The sequence below is a fragment of the Amblyraja radiata genome, chromosome 14 (genome assembly GCF_010909765.2).
Source record: "Amblyraja radiata isolate CabotCenter1 chromosome 14, sAmbRad1.1.pri, whole genome shotgun sequence".
Lineage (NCBI taxonomy): Eukaryota > Metazoa > Chordata > Chondrichthyes > Rajiformes > Rajidae > Amblyraja > Amblyraja radiata.
Window position 1 is genome coordinate 24,726,054 of NC_045969.1, and position 17,621 is coordinate 24,743,674.

At 39.5% G+C, this 17,621-nt stretch overlaps 1 protein-coding gene across 7 annotated transcripts in view; it reads right to left on the reverse strand.

Moving 5' to 3' along the window:
• Nucleotides 1-297: 297 nt before the first annotated feature.
• Nucleotides 298-17,621, reverse strand: part of fndc3a (fibronectin type III domain containing 3A) — a 160,027-nt gene continuing 142,703 nt past the window's right edge. For 5 of the 7 annotated variants that reach the window (XM_033032826.1, XM_033032829.1, XM_033032824.1 and 2 more), the window contains 4 exons: nt 13,237-13,449; nt 11,058-11,224; nt 6,908-7,035; nt 298-3,197 (listed from right to left, as the gene is read on the reverse strand). In XM_033032826.1, coding sequence (XP_032888717.1) covers nt 2,883-3,197; nt 6,908-7,035; nt 11,058-11,224; nt 13,237-13,449 — 823 coding nt within the window. In that variant the 3' untranslated portion in view covers nt 298-2,882. The remainder of the gene's footprint in view (nt 3,198-6,907; nt 7,036-11,057; nt 11,225-13,236; nt 13,450-17,621) is intronic. The other 2 variants (XM_033032827.1, XM_033032828.1) reach the window with 2 other exon arrangements.

Sequence of the window (17,621 nt, forward strand, 5' to 3'; positions counted from 1 at the left end):
GCTTGATCTGGAGGGGCCTCTTTCTATAATAAGAGTCAGCTCCAGATTAATGATGGATATCCAACTCAATTCCAGCAAATGTAGCTTTAAATTAAGCAAGATAAGTTTAATGAAGTAAAGTTGAATTTAACAGCTCAGGTTTTACACCTGTACTAATAACAAAACCATATTTACATCAATATTTTTTTCATCTTCATTATTGATGAAATTGATAAGCAATTTGAGTCAGTCTCACCTAATATTTCTCTGCATCAAAAACATAACCTTAACTCAAATGAATAAAGGCAGTAGACAATGCAAAGAATCATACATTATTTATTGTGCATGAATTTTGTTTTATGTATTACCTGCTGTTTTACAATTTGGATTTAGATACATATTTCAGAGTTTATACATGTTATGGCAGCTTTACATCATCAGTACTAAATCGGACATAATACAAGTGATATGCTGTATATTTGGAACGGTTCCAAAAGTTTCCATAGTTTTTGGAATGTACAATCAATGAGGTAACTGTGAAGCTTAGTTACATCTAAAAACACTGCCCCCCAATACAGGAAATGGCAATGAGAGTATGGAAAATACAATTACATTTATAAATGACTGATCATATGCAACTATCAAAAATAGGAATGGATTTAAATTTGACTGTCAAAATAAACTCTTCCAGCTTTTCAACAAGAAATTTCAACAAGAAATTTAGCAGAATGTTTGAAAATTGAGCCCACATTGTCATGAAAGAGAGCCATCAGAAATCCACTAAACAACGGAATCTTACAGATTCTGGCCAAAACTTGTGTGTTTTTTTTTACCGAAGATGCCAGTGTCACAATAGAAAAAGCTACCATTGTGGAAATAGGGAAAAAAATCCCACCGAGCCAGATGATTTAACCAATGTATATGAAATGTAATTAAAGCTGCAGTTTTAGAGGGACATATTAAGTGTGTTTGATTTCTGATTGGGTTAAAATAAAGCTAAGGAAAACCTGGAAAGATAAATGATGCTTCTGATTTGCTAGCGGCTTTAAAAAAAATGCATAAAGATTTCAGCAGTTGGTGATCAAAGGAAAGGATCAGACATGAAACTCAGCATTTGAGATGCACAGTATACTTTCTTTGGGTAACACTTGCTAACATTGAAGTGCAACACAACTCAACTTAAAAAGTAAAAGGGAAATGTAAACGTACCTGACAATGCAGAAAGTTCACTTTGTACAGGATTTGCGCGTATATATCAAACTTTCATATACCCCTTCCCTCCTTCAAATAAAGTGACACATAAAACAAAGTGATTTGCAGCACAACATAACTGGTAGCGCACACTACTGAATGTTAATAACCTAGGACTTTATATCTATTTTTAGAATAAATAAGAGACTAACCAAAAAAATTAGAATTAATTGCACGGTATATGAATAAAATAATATTAATTGAAGGACATGTAATACTCTAACAAATCAATTTCTTTATCAACAGAATCTATTCCGATTATGTGCAATTATGGAGACAGCATTTAAGGTGCTAGGAAGTTTAATTGAACTATCAGACCAATAACAACTGGCCTTCCATTCGGGCATAGGGCATAGTTCCAGATGATATATATGATACAATCAGTGGCGGACTGGCCAGGGTGTCAGCTTGCCCGATGGCAAGTGGGCCCCTGATGAAGTGATAGCAAGTGATGGCAAGTGGGCCCCTGTTAAATGATAGCATTGTAGTTGTGGGTGGCCCCCCTTTGTCTCCTGGCAACCAATATTTTTAGACCAAGTCCGCCACTGGATACAATAGTTGCAAACTACAACATGGCTGATATGCAACCTTCTGAAATATATTATCTCTGCAATGCAGCCAATATTTTCTGTGTTGTTTTGTTGTAGTGTTGTTTTAGTGATACTTGGTGCTATTAGTGTTTATTTTTAGTTTGGCAGGAACTCTCATTTATGGTTTGGATTTTTGTCTCGAATAGGCAATCCCTGTATGGAATTGTTAATTTTAATATGGATTTAAGATGAATTTTTAAATAATTTTCAATTGCAAAGCATTTCTTTGCTAAAAAATGCTAAAATTAAAAAATGCCAAAGATGTAATATGTGAAACAGTAAATATAAAGATCCATTATAACTTGTGTGTGTATGTGTGTGTAGGACAGTAGAGCAGGAATTACCCACCTTTGTAAAACATGATACTTTTAGTTTGTCTTGGTGATACAAAGACCTTAATACTGAAATATTTAACCGTATCACACATGGAGTAGCTTTTATCCACACAATCACAAGTTTCTTGTATTACTGGCAATTTAGTCCAGAAGGTCCCCCTTCATTTTTTTCAGCTACATTTGCAAAAAGGCAGGAATTGCACAACTGCCAAAGATTCAAAGTTTCACAGTTTGGGCTCACTGTTTTTCTTGCAACTGTTATAAACTTTATCTAACTTCACAAAATTTAACACACCCAATTTTTGTTCCTGTAACATATTTAGCAGACTGCACTAAAGAACATCAAATTTCTCTTCCATTCATCTGAGCATTTTCACATGATCCCTTATCGAAAGTTTAAAAACGCTAACTCCAAACATGCCACGTCAACATTCAGAAGCAGCTTAAAGCGGTCCTATGCAAAATGGTACTGGATTTAACCAGTTGTCACTTCTTGTATAAGACTGTTGCTACTTCCAACACATCTCTGATGGAACACTATTTCTACACTGCCAGATTTTTGTTAACAAGCAAGATTTAAGGGAGCGACAATGGTCGCGATACTGGCAAAGAGTCTCTATGCAAGATTGGATACCATCATCAGTTTAAAAGCATAATTAACATCAATAATTCGATATTACAACACAAGTAATACATGGCAGAGAGACACTGAAATACTAAGAACTTTTCACTTGATGACAAAGTATTGAACAATGAAAGCAATCAAAACAGAGACTACGGCAAACAATGCAAGGATAAGGGCAGCACACTGCTCATCACTTAATGTCTGTGCTGTCTTTGTGGCTTCTGTAGTGTCTTTGCTGTTGCTGGTTGGTGTTTCATTTCTCTGAGAATATAATGTTACAGTAGCACTGTAAGGGCCCACCAGATCATGAAACCCTTGAGTGCCTTGGCACTGGCGAATGGCACACACTCGAAAACGATATTCACAGTTTAACTGGAGGTTTGAAATTTGGAAGGTTGTTTCTGGACCCTTATATACCTGGAAAAAAAAATTAATAACTGCAGAAGTAACAGAAGAATTGTGGAATTTTAAAGCACAAAATCATACATAAATGACTAATATTTTACATTTAGTTGTGTTATGATTTAAACACTTCTTTCCCATCTGAAGCCATACAAGCTTGTGTGAGAGGGAGAGGAACACAATTATGTTTTTCATTGTGTAATTCACCTTTGTCAAGTGGATAAAAGGCAAATATACCTCCGGATATTGGAGAGTCTTAATTGTGAGTGACACCCAGTGCATGTGGTTTCAGAAAGTGAACAGTAAAAACATACTTGTTAGAGAGTTATTAGGCTCTGCCATTGAAAATAGTATTTGAAGCAGAAACTGTGTCAACTTTAGACAGAATCAGAATCGTTCAAACAGGTCACTGAGGAATTGGTGGGGAGATAAAAGGTTATGAATATAGCCAATCAAGTATAATGTTGCTGGGGAAAGGATTGCAGCAAGAGAAATGTGGGCTAAGTGGTCTTTTCCTTTGCTGCTTTTCTAAGATATTCTATGTAAGGAATCAGAACATCCCTAATTTGAAATAGGGAAAGAAATTTATAGTTGCAAATTTAGAAAGGAGCACCAGTGCATGTCCTTGACCTTAAGGAGCAATATACATAACTTCTATCTCATATGGAAAACCAAGTGTCTTTAGCTGTGGATGGAGAAAGGGATAGTAACAGATAACAGATTCTCTACAATAATACAGGAGGTTAGCATTCATTTACATCACCAAAATTGTTTGTGGCCAGTGATACTTGCTCCCAGGCCATTTTAAAACGAGAGTTCTGCACTTGTGCCTTTCTTGTATATTTCATCAAAATAAGGAACATCTAACCACAAGCTTGATATGTAATTCAAATTCTCATACTCCTCTGGTGGAATCTGAATGGATTTAAATGTTTTTTTTGCTCCAACTCTGGATTACTAATCACTTTTACTCAAGATAATTACTTGCCGCAACAGAAGTGGCAATATTGTAAAGCACTCTAGAATGAGAGAATGCTGAAAATATTCAACAGATCAGCAGGCATCTGCGAAGAGCACTTAAATTGAGCTTCATGGGACTCAACATTGAATCCAACAATTTCAGCTTCAACAATTAACCTTTCCAGTCTCTAAGATTTCCAGGATTCACCTATAATCTTATTTACAGATTTTATTTATCTCATATTGACCATTTTCCCACGAGTTATACTTGAAAGGCTAGCCCCATCACTATTTTCAATCACTCGTGCCCTCCATCCTATGACAGAGCTCCATGTTGTTCTCTCTGCCTCTCTGTAAATTAAAACATGTTACCATCTCTTTTCTCTCTCTGATTAAAGGACATCAGCCTGAAACATTAACTTTCAAACGTTGTCTGAAATGCTGAGTCTTTTCAGAATTGAAGTTTTTCCACATTTCCAGCGTCTTACAGTTGAGCTTCAACCCACCATAATCATGGTAGCCGTTATATCCATCTATCTGCACCAATCACATTTGGAATCATAGAGTTAGTCAGCCCTCCGTATTAATGCTGACCAAGGTAGTGAGCTGGTTCCATTTGACTGCATATGAACCATAACCCTCTAAGTATTTCCTTTCCACGTGCTTGACCAAATGTCTTTTAAATATTATAATTGTATCCGCCGCTATTACTTCCTTTGGGCGCACATTCTATCTTCCCACCATCTTCTGTGTGAAGAACTTGTCTTTTGTTTCTGCTTTAAATCTTTCTCATCTCACCTTAAACCAATGCCATCTAGTTTTAGAGTTCCCTATCCTGGGACAAGACTGTGAATCTTTCTTATCTATGTCCCACATGATTTTATAAAGCATGATAAGGACATCCTATCAGGGATTACGGGGAGAAGGTAGGAGAAAGGGGTTAGGAGGGAGAGATCGATTAGCCATGATTAAATGGCGGAGTAGACGATGGTCCTAATGGCCTAATTCTGCTATCATTTATGACCTTATGATCCCTCCGCTCCCAATGCCACCAGCCTATCTAGTCTGTCCTCATGACTCAAGCCAAATTGTGTTTTAATATATCAATCAACAGGGGACCCAGCACCAACCACTGACCACATGTCTCCTACCCTCTGTTACCACTCTCTCTCCTACTCTCCGTTACCACTCTGTCTCCTTCCACTAAGCCAATTTTGCACCTAATTATTTAGTTAGCCTCAGAACCCATGTGATCCCACTTTCTGGACCAGCTCAGAGGTGAGATCACATGGGATCCAAGGTGAGCTGCTAACTATATACAAAATTGACGATGGAAGAAGGCAGAGAATGGTAATGTATGGTTGTTTTTCTGATTAACTGCCTTTGACCAGTGATGCTCTCCACATTAGGACCGTTTCCTTCAATGACATACCAATGACACACCTATCTGTCAAAATGCTTCTTAAACATAATAGTTGTATCTGATGCCACAATCTCCTATCAGCACAAACTAGGCATCAACCACTCTTCGTTTACTATTGGATTCCAGAATAAGCCCGCTGAAAAACAAGTGACTTGCTTCCCACCCTCTTTATAATGGTTGCCTACAATGAACAGAGGATGACTGTGCTCTTGGGTGATATAACATTTTCCTGACAGAAACCATTGTCATTAAAATCGAATTGCTCAGAATGGTCACAAATTTGAAATGATTGTGATGAATGCTAAAATATAAATGTCAACAATTCATTACTAAGGTAGTAATGTGATTATGGTTAATTACCAATAATACTTATTACATCACTATTGATACTAAAGTTATTACCTGCAGGAAGGACAAATGTAATTGTGTGAAATATTGGTTAGCTCTTAATCATTCTGGGGAAAACACTCTTGCTTGATCATGTTTGTCCAGTTATAAAGACCAAAAATAAAGGTTCTTTCAGTACACGCGACAATAAACTAAACTATTATAAAATCACTGAATTAAATTACTGTTACATGGTAATAAAAATAATCTAAAGTTTCAATAATTTAATTTATAAATTAATTACTCAAGATGGTACTTGCATCTATCTGTAAAGGGGTGATATTGCAGTGGAGAAGTCAAAAGAACAGATTTTTAAAACTTGTTTGGATAAATTTACCAATCTCACTTTTCCAATAACCACAACACCATAGTGCAATTTCTCTATATTTGTGCTGCTTTCAGGCTTTGCTATTCACATTGTGGTTCAAATTCAAATTGACATCACAATGTTATGATACGGGGTATATTTGTTTGTTTTCCTAAATTAAGTCACCATAGTTAACATTTAATTCCAGATAACCGGAACAGTCCATCCATTCAGCTAAGAAAACTATAGTTCCAAAGACTTCTCAAATCTGCACAGGTTAATAACTATAGAAGTAATACAATAAACTCACTCAGAACCTCTGTGTTTAATTCAAAGTAACTGTTACCAATTCTCTGGAACTTAACAGTGCGGTGAATGCGCTCTCTTTTATATATCACTTTGGGGAAAAAAAGGCAAACTACACCTCCCTGCCATTTCCTTAGTAAAGTGGAATGGCACACCCGCTTTGCGAAAGTACATCAACAGATAGAAATTGTGTTAAAGTAAAATCAGTAAAACTGATATCTAACATCTTGTTAAGATTTAACAAGTTAACAGGAGCAAGAAGCACTTTTGGAATGATTGAGATTAATTTTGTAGCAAGACCAACATTCGCAATGCTAAATTTTTCAAAGTTATGATCATTACCTGCTTGAATTCAGAGTCTTTGCCAACCATGGCTTGAACGCTGTAAACAATTGGATCCCCCTTCATTGCTGGCAAGGGTTCCCAGTTGAGATCACAAACATTTTCCTTTAGTTGCTCTAATCTTGGAGCTAGTCAGAGGGAATTATGTGAATTAATTTACTGGATGCACATAATAGAGCATACTATAAATTAACATGTAAATGAATGAATATCTGTATAAAGATTACACATCTAAAAGTGGATTTATCTTAATAGTATGCTATTCCCCATTACAGTTATTGCAAGTTTCACACCTAATGAAAATCCATCTATTTTCCCTTTAGTCCATGCACCGTAATCGAATAAACAGTCTAGCTTTCCAGCAGCCAACAGAAACACAGTGCCCTCCATAATGTTTTGGACAAAGACCCATCATTTATTTATTTGCCTCTGTACTCCACAATTTGAGATTTGTAATAGAATAAAATCACATGTGGTTAAAGTTCACATTGTCAGATTTTAATAAAGGCCATTTTTATACATTTTGGTTTCACCATGTAGAAATTACAGCAGTGTTTATACATAGTCTCCCCATTTCAGGGCATCATAATGTTTGGGACATGGCAATGTCATGTACATTAAAGTAGTCATGTTTAGTATTTTGTTGCATATCCTTTGCATGCAATGACTGCTTGAAGTGGGGTAGGAGATTGCAACCTTCACGTGGTCTGCCCTGTTTCGACGAATGCAATCAACCTGGCATGCACAATCAAATAAGATCAAATAGAACAAGTATAGGCTGTGCATGCCATATGCAAGAAGAAGACTGCTTGAAGTCTGCGATTCATGGACATTACCAGTTGCTGGGTGTCTTCTGTGGTGATGCTCTGCCAGGCCTGTATTGCAGCCATCTTTAGCTTATGCTTGTTTTGGGGGCTAGTCCCCTTCAGTTTTCTCTTCAGCATATAAAAGGCATGCTCAATTGGGTTCAGGTCGGGTGATTGACTTGGCCACTCAAGAATTGACTATTTTTTAGCTTTGAAAAACTCCTTTGTTGCTTTAGCAGTATGTTTGGGATCATTGTCATGCTGTAGAATGCACTGCCAGCCAATGAGTTTTGAGGCATTTGTTTGAAATTGAGCAGATAGGATGTGTCTATATACTTCAGAATTCATTATGGTACTATCATCAGCAGTTGTATCACCGATGAAGATAAGTGAGCCAGTACCTTCAACAGCCATACATGCCCAGGCCATAACACCCCACCACCATGTTTCACAGATGAGGTGATATAGAAACATAGAAATTAGGTGCAGGAGTAGGCCATTCGGCCCTTCGAGCCTGCACCGCCATTCAATATGATCATGGCTGATCATCCAACTCAGTATCCCGTACCTGCCTTCTCTCCATACCCTCTGATCCCCTAAGCCACAAGGGCCACATCTAACTCCCTCTTAAATATAGCCAATGAACTGGCCTCGACTACCCTCTGTGGAAGAGAGTTCCAGAGATTCACCACTCTCTGTGTGAAAAAAGTTCTTCTCATCTCGGTTTTAAAGGATTTCCCCCTTATCCTTAAGCTGTGACCCCTTGTCCTGGACTTCCCCAACATCGGGAGCAATCTTCCTGCATCTAGCCTGTCCAACCCCTTAAGAATTTTGTAAGTTTCTATAAGATCCCCTCTCAATCTCCTAAATTCTAGAGAGTATAAACCAAGTCTATCCAGTCTTTCTTCATAAGACAGTCCTGACATCCCAGGAATCAGTCTGGTGAACCTTCTCTGCACTCCCTCTATGGCAATAATGTCCTTCCTCAGATTTGGAGACCAAAACTGTACGCAATACTCCAGGTGTGGTCTCACCAAGACCCTGTACAACTGCAGTAGAACCTCCCTGCTCCTATACTCAAATCCTTTTGCTATGAAAGCTAACATACCATTCGCTTTCTTCACTGCCTGCTGCACCTGCATGCCTACTTTCAATGACTGGTGTACCATGACACCCAGGTCTCGCTGCATCTCCCCTTTTCCTAGTCGGCCACTATTTAGATAATAGTCTGCTTTCCTGTTTTTGCCACCAAAATGGATAACCTCACATTTATCCACATTATACTGCATCTGCCAAACATTTGCCCACTCACCCAGCCTATCCAAGTCACCTTGCAGTCTCCTAGCATCCTCCTCACAGCTAACACTGCCCCCCAGCTTAGTGTCATCCGCAAACTTGGAGATATTGCCTTCAATTCCCTCATCCAGATCATTAATATATATTGTAAATAGCTGGGGTCCCAGCACTGAGCTTGCGGTACCCCACTAGTCACTGCCTGCCATTGTGAAAAGGACCCGTTTACTCCTACTCTTTGCTTCCTGTTTGCCAGCCAGTTCTCTATCCACATCAATACTGAACCCCCAATGCCGTGTGCTTTAAGTTTGTATACTAATCTCTTATGTGGGACCTTGTCGAAAGCCTTCTGGAAGCCCAGATACACCACATCCACTGGTTCTCCCCTATCCACGCTACTAGTTACATCCTCGAAAAATTCTATAAGATTCGTCAGACATGATTTACCTTTTGTAAATCCATGCTGACTTTGTCCAATGATTTCACCACTTTCCAAATGTGCTGCTATCCCATCTTTAATAACTGACTCTAGCAGTTTCCCCACTACCGATGTTAGACTAACTGGTCTGTAATTCCCCGTTTTCTCTCTCCCTCCCTTCTTAAAAAGTGGGGTTACGTTTGCTACCTGCCAATCCTCAGGAACTACTCCAGAATCTAAAGAGTTTTGAAAGATTATTACTAATGCATCCACTATTTCTGGAGCTACTTCCTTAAGTACTCTGGGATGCAGCCTATCTGGCCCTGGGGATTTGTCCATATACTTTGGATTTTGGGCAGTTCCTTCTCGCCTTCATACTTAGCTCTTGCCATCACACTCTGATATAAGTTAATCTTCGTCTCATCTGTCCACAAGACCTTTTTCCAGAACTGTGATTGCTCTTTTAAGTACTTCTTGGCAAACTGTAACCTGCCCATCCTATTTTTGCAGCTAACCAGTGGTTTGCATCTTGCAGTGTAGCCTCTGTATTTCTGTTCATGAAGTCTTCTGCGGACAGTGGTCATTGATAAATCCACACCTAACTCCTGAAGAGTGTTACTGATCTGTCAGACATGTGTTTGGGGATTTTTCTTTATTATAGGGAGAATTCTTCTGTTATTAGCTGTGGAGGTCTTCCTTGGCCTTCCAGTCCCTTTGCGACTAGTAAGCTCACCAGTGCCCTCTTTCTTCTTCATGATGTTCCAAACAGTTGAATTTGGTAAGCCTAAGGCTTGGCTAATGTCTCTAACAGTTTTATTCTTGTTTCATAATGGCTTCTTTGACTTTCATTGGCACAACTTTGGTCCTCATGTTGATAAACAGCAATAAAAGTTTCCAAAGGTGATGGAAAGACTGGAGGAAAGACTAGGTGCTGAGAGCTCTCTTATAACTGCATTACGGAGGCAATTAAACACGCCTAAGCAATTACAAATGCCTGTGAAGCTACGTGTCCCAAACATTATGGTGCCCTGAAATGGGAAGACTATGTATAAACACAGCTGTAATTTCTACATGGTGAAACCAAAATTTATAAAAATCGCCTTTTTTTAAATCTGTCAATGTGCACTTTAACCACATGTGATTTTTTTCTATTACAAATCTCAAATTGTGGAGTACAGAGGCAAATAAATAAATGATGGCTCTTTGTCCAAAACATTATGGAGGGCACTGTATATGTCAACATATTAGAGATGACTGCCAGCTAAACCTTATCATAAACTAGTTTACATTAATATTATTGGTTATCAGAGAAAATACTCCAAATTAGATATGCATGGAATTTGATGTGAAGGAGAATCATTTGGACAAAAGGACCAGAATTTGGGTTGGGAGTGGAAAAGCTGGATGGTTGCTTAAATGTTGATATTTCTACTTCAAAGGATTATTTAAAATGAATCACCTGTTTAAAAGGTGTACTTCTAGTGCCTTTAAAATGGCTTCCGACAACATGGCAATTGATAAGGTTAACATTATTAGCTTCAAAATCTAATACTAAGCATTTGATAGTTGCATAGCTGTGCAGATCTGGTTAACAAATTAAAATGCCTGCAAGTTGATATCGATAAACACTTACCTTTAAGAGGAGATGGGGGAGATATGGTGGTCATGAAAGTGTAAACTTCAGAAAATGGTCCTTCACCTGCTTCATTACATGCCTGGATTTTAAATCTGTAGTATGTGGACTCACTGAGCCTCTGAACTTTATATGTGTGACATGGTCCCTTGTATAGCGTTGAATATCTGAAAGATAACCTATCTTATTAATGGCAACATTTTACAAAGTTACAAACTTTAAGCTATACTTTAACCTATGAAGAAGTATTTTATAGTACAATTAGTTATTAGTTATAGCTGTATTATATGTATTTCATGGCAGTTTACTTTTTTTAAAATGAGATGGTGCCGAAAGGCTTATTGCGGCTTGCAATTTGTTGTTAATTATTACTTTTATTCTTCTTTTATGGTCTATTAGTATTGCTGGGTTATATTTCCCCATACAATTTTAAGGAACATTTTCTTCCTCCAAAGGGAAAACTGTAATAATTATATCCCGCATTCTTCACATGTTTGAGAAAATTCCTACAAATATTGAGAATTCAATACAACTTTATTTTATTTGCTCATAAAATAATGCAACAGAAATTAATTACCCACATCTATACTTCAATTTACAGGATGTAGCCTTCATGTCCTTGATCTTGATTTGAGGAGTTTGCCCATATCTTGCATCTGCCTTGCTATGTCAATCTTCCAGAGTTTACTTTATTTACTTTTCTTTCCTTTGACAATAAACTCTTCAAGTTCCAGCCCATTAACTGGCAATAAGCTAGTTCGGTATTCCGAAAAACGCAAAGAATCATGGGATTTGTTAAAGGTCATTCACCATAAAGAAAATGTGAACGAAGCGCTGGCTGCTGAAAATGTGTATAAATTCTTATCTATATTCATAATTTGTGTGTAAATATATATATAATCTGAAGAAGGGGGTGCCGTGTGGTCACATTATAGGAGAATTAATGTATTCCAGACTGGAACACAACTATGATAGTTTCTGAGTCGAATTTCACTATTCTGCTAATTTCAAGGGAAAGGAATTCTTCAGCCTCATCTATGAATACGAATGAAGAATAAAATTCTTGATTCCAGAGAGACTCCCATGAATGGTCAACTCCTCATCCCCCCAAAGGAACAGTTAGCGGGAGAGCGGGATGTAACAGCAAGAGAGAGGGGGCAGATGCGGAGAAGAAGCCCCAGCTCAACTCCGCCTGTCTCGCCAGGCCAACCGACAGCCCCGGACCGACGACACCAGCGGCCTCAGGCTCACAGCCAATGCGAGCGCCAGCGGCCGCCGACCAACCCTCTTGGCGCCGGCGAAAGCCGAGCACTAGCCATCAACGGGGATACACATAAAGCGCTGCAGCAACTCAGCCCCGCCCGACACTTCTCGCCGACCCCCGGACTGGGACGGGACAATCGGGAGGGGACGGGGACGGCCCAGCAGCAACTCAACAGCGCCCGCAGCGCTGGAGACCCGGGCCCGACCCCGACCATGGAAGAGCACGATCTCGCTCACTCACCAAAGCATAAAGCAATAAAAATGACAAAATAGTCATAGTTTTTAACAAAGGAACAATAAATACAGCTAATTCATAGTTTGAAAGCAGTATTTTCTTACCTAGAAGAATCAAAGCTGGAAAAAATAGAAGAAATGGTGTATATGTACACAGTTCCATTGCTTTCTGGCAGTGTTTATGCAGTGATCTTTGACCTGCGCATGTGCAGTCGGAATACCGAACTCGCTTATAATCCTGAAAGTTTCTCGTATTCCAACAGGGAAGGCAAGAATAAGATGGCACATGCACTTCTTCATTCTGCAATCCTTTGTACTCCACTTGACTCCATCTGCCTATGTTTAACCTAAGTTTTCCAGCATTAAACATTCCTAGTATAGGAGCTTGGAGTTTTTTGCCAATTACTGGTAGCAAGAGTAAAATCAAATGATTGCACTTTTTAACAATAGTGATTTCTAACCAGGTTTAAACACAATTCTTACTGAATCGATAATTATTCTTTACAACAAGTAACCATATAGAAAGGGACAAAGTTAGTGTTTAGCAACTTATGCAACATCTTTGGTTTTTCAGGTGGAAAATTAAAAAACACATTGGGTGCCTTCCCTCTATTTGCCTAGACAATTCATTTTTATTTACGCTAAGGATTCCAACCATAACACAAAGGTGTGTCTAATTTACCTTCCGTTCTTATCTTCCATTTGCAAGACATACTGTATGGCATCTGATGCCAAGGTTTTTGCAGTACCCTCTCCCCATTTGAGTTTCAGAATCTGATGAGTGGAGGCCACACATTCTATCCGAGGTGGTTCTGGGGGCAGTGGTTTTGTTTTTGCTTTAATAGTGTGGCTGAAAGGACCAGTTCCAATGCTGTTTATAGCTTGTACTCGCAGCCTGAAAGTATACAATACAAATTATTTTGACGATAAAATGCAGTAACAACATTTAGCTAGTTTAGTTTATTGTCATATGTACGAAATAGAGTGAAAAGCTTTTTTGTTGCGTGCTATCCAGTCAGCAGAAAGACTATACATGATAACAATAAAGCCATCCACAGTGTATAGATACCGGATAAAGGGAATAATGTTTAGTGCAAGATAAAGTCCAGAAAAGTCCGATTAAAGATCATCCGAGTGGCTCCAATGAGACAGATCGTATGTCATGACCAGGTCAGATGGAGACAACAACGGCCAAGGCAACTTTCAAAGGTTCAAAGGTTCTTTATTAGTCACATACACCAATTGTTGTAGTGGAATGTGTATTGCCATTGTAGCACATAAAAATGAAAACAACATAATAATAAGGAAATTTAACATAAAAAACATACCCCCAAAATATATATGTTTTACATATATATCATAATTTCATTGAACTATATACGGTTGAATATGTGGCATTATTTTCGTTTCGTTTCTATAGTCAAAGGGTAAGGTTGATTGATTTATTTGTGCAGAAAAGTGATGGAAGTCTGACTCCTCTTGCCTTGTTTCTATTTTTATGTTTCTCTATATATATGCATAACAGCATGATCTGATTTGCATACATGAATATACTAAGGTCATTCATGTGCTGCACATGTTGATCAGAGCCTGGCTCTACTGTGGAATGTTATTAGGAATGTAATATAGAAACATAGAAAATAGGTGCAGGAGTAGGCCATTCGGCCCTTCGAGCCTGCACCACCATTCAATATGATCATGGCTGATCATCCAACTCAGTATCCTGTACCTGCCTTCTCTCCATACCCCCTGATCCCTTTAGCCACAAGGGCCACATCTAACTCCCTCTTAAATATAGCCAATGAACTGACCTCAACTACCTTCTGCGGGAGAGAATTCCACAGATTCACCACTCTCTGTGTGAAAAAAGTTATCCTCATCTCGGTCCTAAAAGATTTCCCCTTTATCCTTAAACTGTGACCCCTTGTTCTGGACTTCCCCAACATCGGGAACAATCTTCCTGCATCTAGCCTGCCCAACCCCTTAAGAATTTTGTACGTTTCTATAAGATCCCCCCTCAATCTTCTAAATTCTAGCAAGTACAAGCCGAGTCTATCCAGTCTTTCTTCATATGAATGTCCTGACATCCCAGGAATCAGTCTGGTGAACCTTCTCTGTACTCTCTATGGCAAGAATGTCTTTCCTCAGATTAGGAGACCAAAACTGTACGCAATACTCCAGGTGTGGTCTCACCAAGACCCTGTACAACTGCAGTAGAACCTCCCTGCTCCTATACTCAAATCCTTTTGCTATGAATGCTAACATACCATTCGCGTTCTTCACTGCCTGCTGCACCTGCATGCCTACTTTTAATGACTGGTGTACCATGACACCCAGGTCTCATTGCATCACCCCCTTTCCTAATCGGCCACCATTCAGATAATAATCTACTTTCCTGTTTTTGCCACCAAAGTGGATAACCTCACATTTATCCACATTATACTGCATCTGCCATGCATTTGCCCACTCACCCAGCCTATCCAAGTCACCTTGCAGCCTCCTAGCATCCTCCTCACAGCTAACACTGCCCCCCAGCTTCGTGTCATCCGCAAACTTGGAGATGTTGCATTCAATTCCCTCGTCCAAATCATTAATATATATCGTAAATAGCTGGGGTCCCAGAACTGAGCCTTGTGGTACCCCACTAGTCACTGCCTGCCATTGTGAAAAGGACCCGTTTACTCCTACTCTTTGCTTCCTGTCTGCCAGCCAGTTCTCTATCCACATCAATACTGAACCCCCAATACCGTGTGCTTTAAATTTGTATACTAATCTCTTATGTGGGACCTTGTCGAAAGCCTTCTGAAAGTCCAGATATAACACATCCACTGGTTCTCCCTTATCCACTCTACTAGTTACATCCTCGAAAAATTCTATAAGATTCGTCAGACATGATTTACCCTTCATAAATCCATGCTGACTTTGTCCAATGATTTCACCACTTTCCAAATGTGCTGCTATCCCATCTTTAATAACTGATTCTAGCAGTTTCCCCACTACCGACGTTAGACTAACTGGTCTGTAATTCCCCGTTTTCTCTCTCCCTCCCTTTTTAAAAAGTGGTGTTACATTAGCTACCCTCCAATCCTCAGGAACTACTCCAGAATCTAAAGAGTTTTGAAAAATTATCACTAATGCATCCACTATTTCTGGGGCTACTTCCTTAAGTACTCTAGGATGCAGCCTATCTGGCCCTGGGGATTTATCGGCCTTTAATCCATTCAATTTACCTAACACCACTTCCCGGCTAACCTGGATTTCACTCAGTTCCTCCATCTCATTTGACCCCCGGTCCCCTGCTATTTCCGGCAGATTATTTAAGTCTTCCTTAGTGAAGACAGAACCAAAGTAGTTATTCAATTGGTCTGCCATGTCCTTGTTCCCCATGATCAATTCACCCGTTTCTGACTGCAAGGGACCTACATTTGTTTTAACTAAACTTTTTCTCTTCACATATCTATAAAAGCTTTTGCAGTCAGTTTTTAATGTTCCCTGCCAGTTTTCTTTCATAATCTATTTTCCCTTTCCTAATTAAGCCCTTTGTCCTCCTCTGCTGGTCTCTGAATTTCTCCCAGTCCTCTGGTAGGCTGCTTTTTCTGGCTAATTTGTACGCTTCATCTTTTGTTTTGATACTATCCCTGATTTCCCTTGTTATCCACGGATGCACTACCTTCCCTGATTTATTTTTTTGCCAAACTGGGATGAACAATTATTGTAGTTCATCCATGCAGTCTTTAAATGCCTTCCATTGCATATCCACCGTCAACCCATTAAGAATCAATCGCCAGTCTATCTTGGCCAATTCACGTCTCATACCCACAAAGTTACCTTTCTTTAAGTTCAGGACCCTTGTTTCTGAATTAACGATGTCACTCTCCATCCTAATGAAGAACTCAACCATGTTATGGTCACTCTTGCCCAAGGGGCCACGCACAACAAGACTGCTAACTAACCCTTCCTCATTACTCAATACCCAGTCTAGAATAGCCTGCTCTCTCGTTGGTTCCTCTACATGTTGGTTTAGAAAACTATCCCGCATACATTCCAAGAAATCCTCTTCCTCAGCACCCTTGCCAATTTGATTCACCCAATCTATATGTAGATTGAAGTCACCCATTATAACTGTTTTACCTTTGTTGCACGCATTTCTAATTTCCTGTTTGATGCCATCCCCAACTCCACTACTACTGTTAGGTGGCCTGTACACAACTCCCACTAGCGTTTTCTGCCCCTTAGTGTTTCGCAGCTCTACCCATATCGATTCCACATCCTCAAAGCTAATGTCCTTCCTTTCTATTGCGTTAATCTGCTCTCTAACCAGCAACGCTACCCCACCTCCTTTCCCTTTCTGTCTATCCCTCCTGAATATTGAATATCCCTGGATGTTGAGCTCCCAGCCTTGGTCACCCTGGAGCCATGTCTCCGTGATCCCAACTATATCATAGTCGTTAATAGCTATCTGCACATTCAACTCATCCACCTTATTACGAATGCTCCTTGCATTGAGACACAAAGCCTTCAGGCTTGTTTTTACAACACTCTTACCCCTTATACTATTATGCTGAAAATTGGCCCTTTTTGATTTTTGCCCTGGATTTGCCGGCCTGCCACTTTTACTTTTCACCTTGCTACCTATTGCTTCTACCCTCATTTTACACCCCTCTGTCTCTACGCTCACACATTTAAGAAACCCTTTCCCTTCAACTCCATCCTCCACTATCCCATTCGACACCCCACCCCCCATATAGCCTAACCTTATTCCAACCTAATCCCATTTGAAGCATAAATGTTGCATTAAAGTGTAAGTTAAAAGAGTCGCTAGAGTATGCACCAGATTTTACAATCACAAGGTGCAACATGCAAGAACTCCCCCCCTCTCACCCTCGGTCACTACGGTGTGTGTGTGTGTTTGTGTTTGTGTTTGTGTGTGTGTGTGTGTGTGTGTGTCCTTTTCTTGTCGTATCGCCCGTCACCGTCTCCGTCTGCGCTGAGGCCTAATGGCGGAGCTGACAGCCTCCAATGGGGACCGACCTTGAGGCTCCGGAGGCAGAGCCAGGACTTACTTAC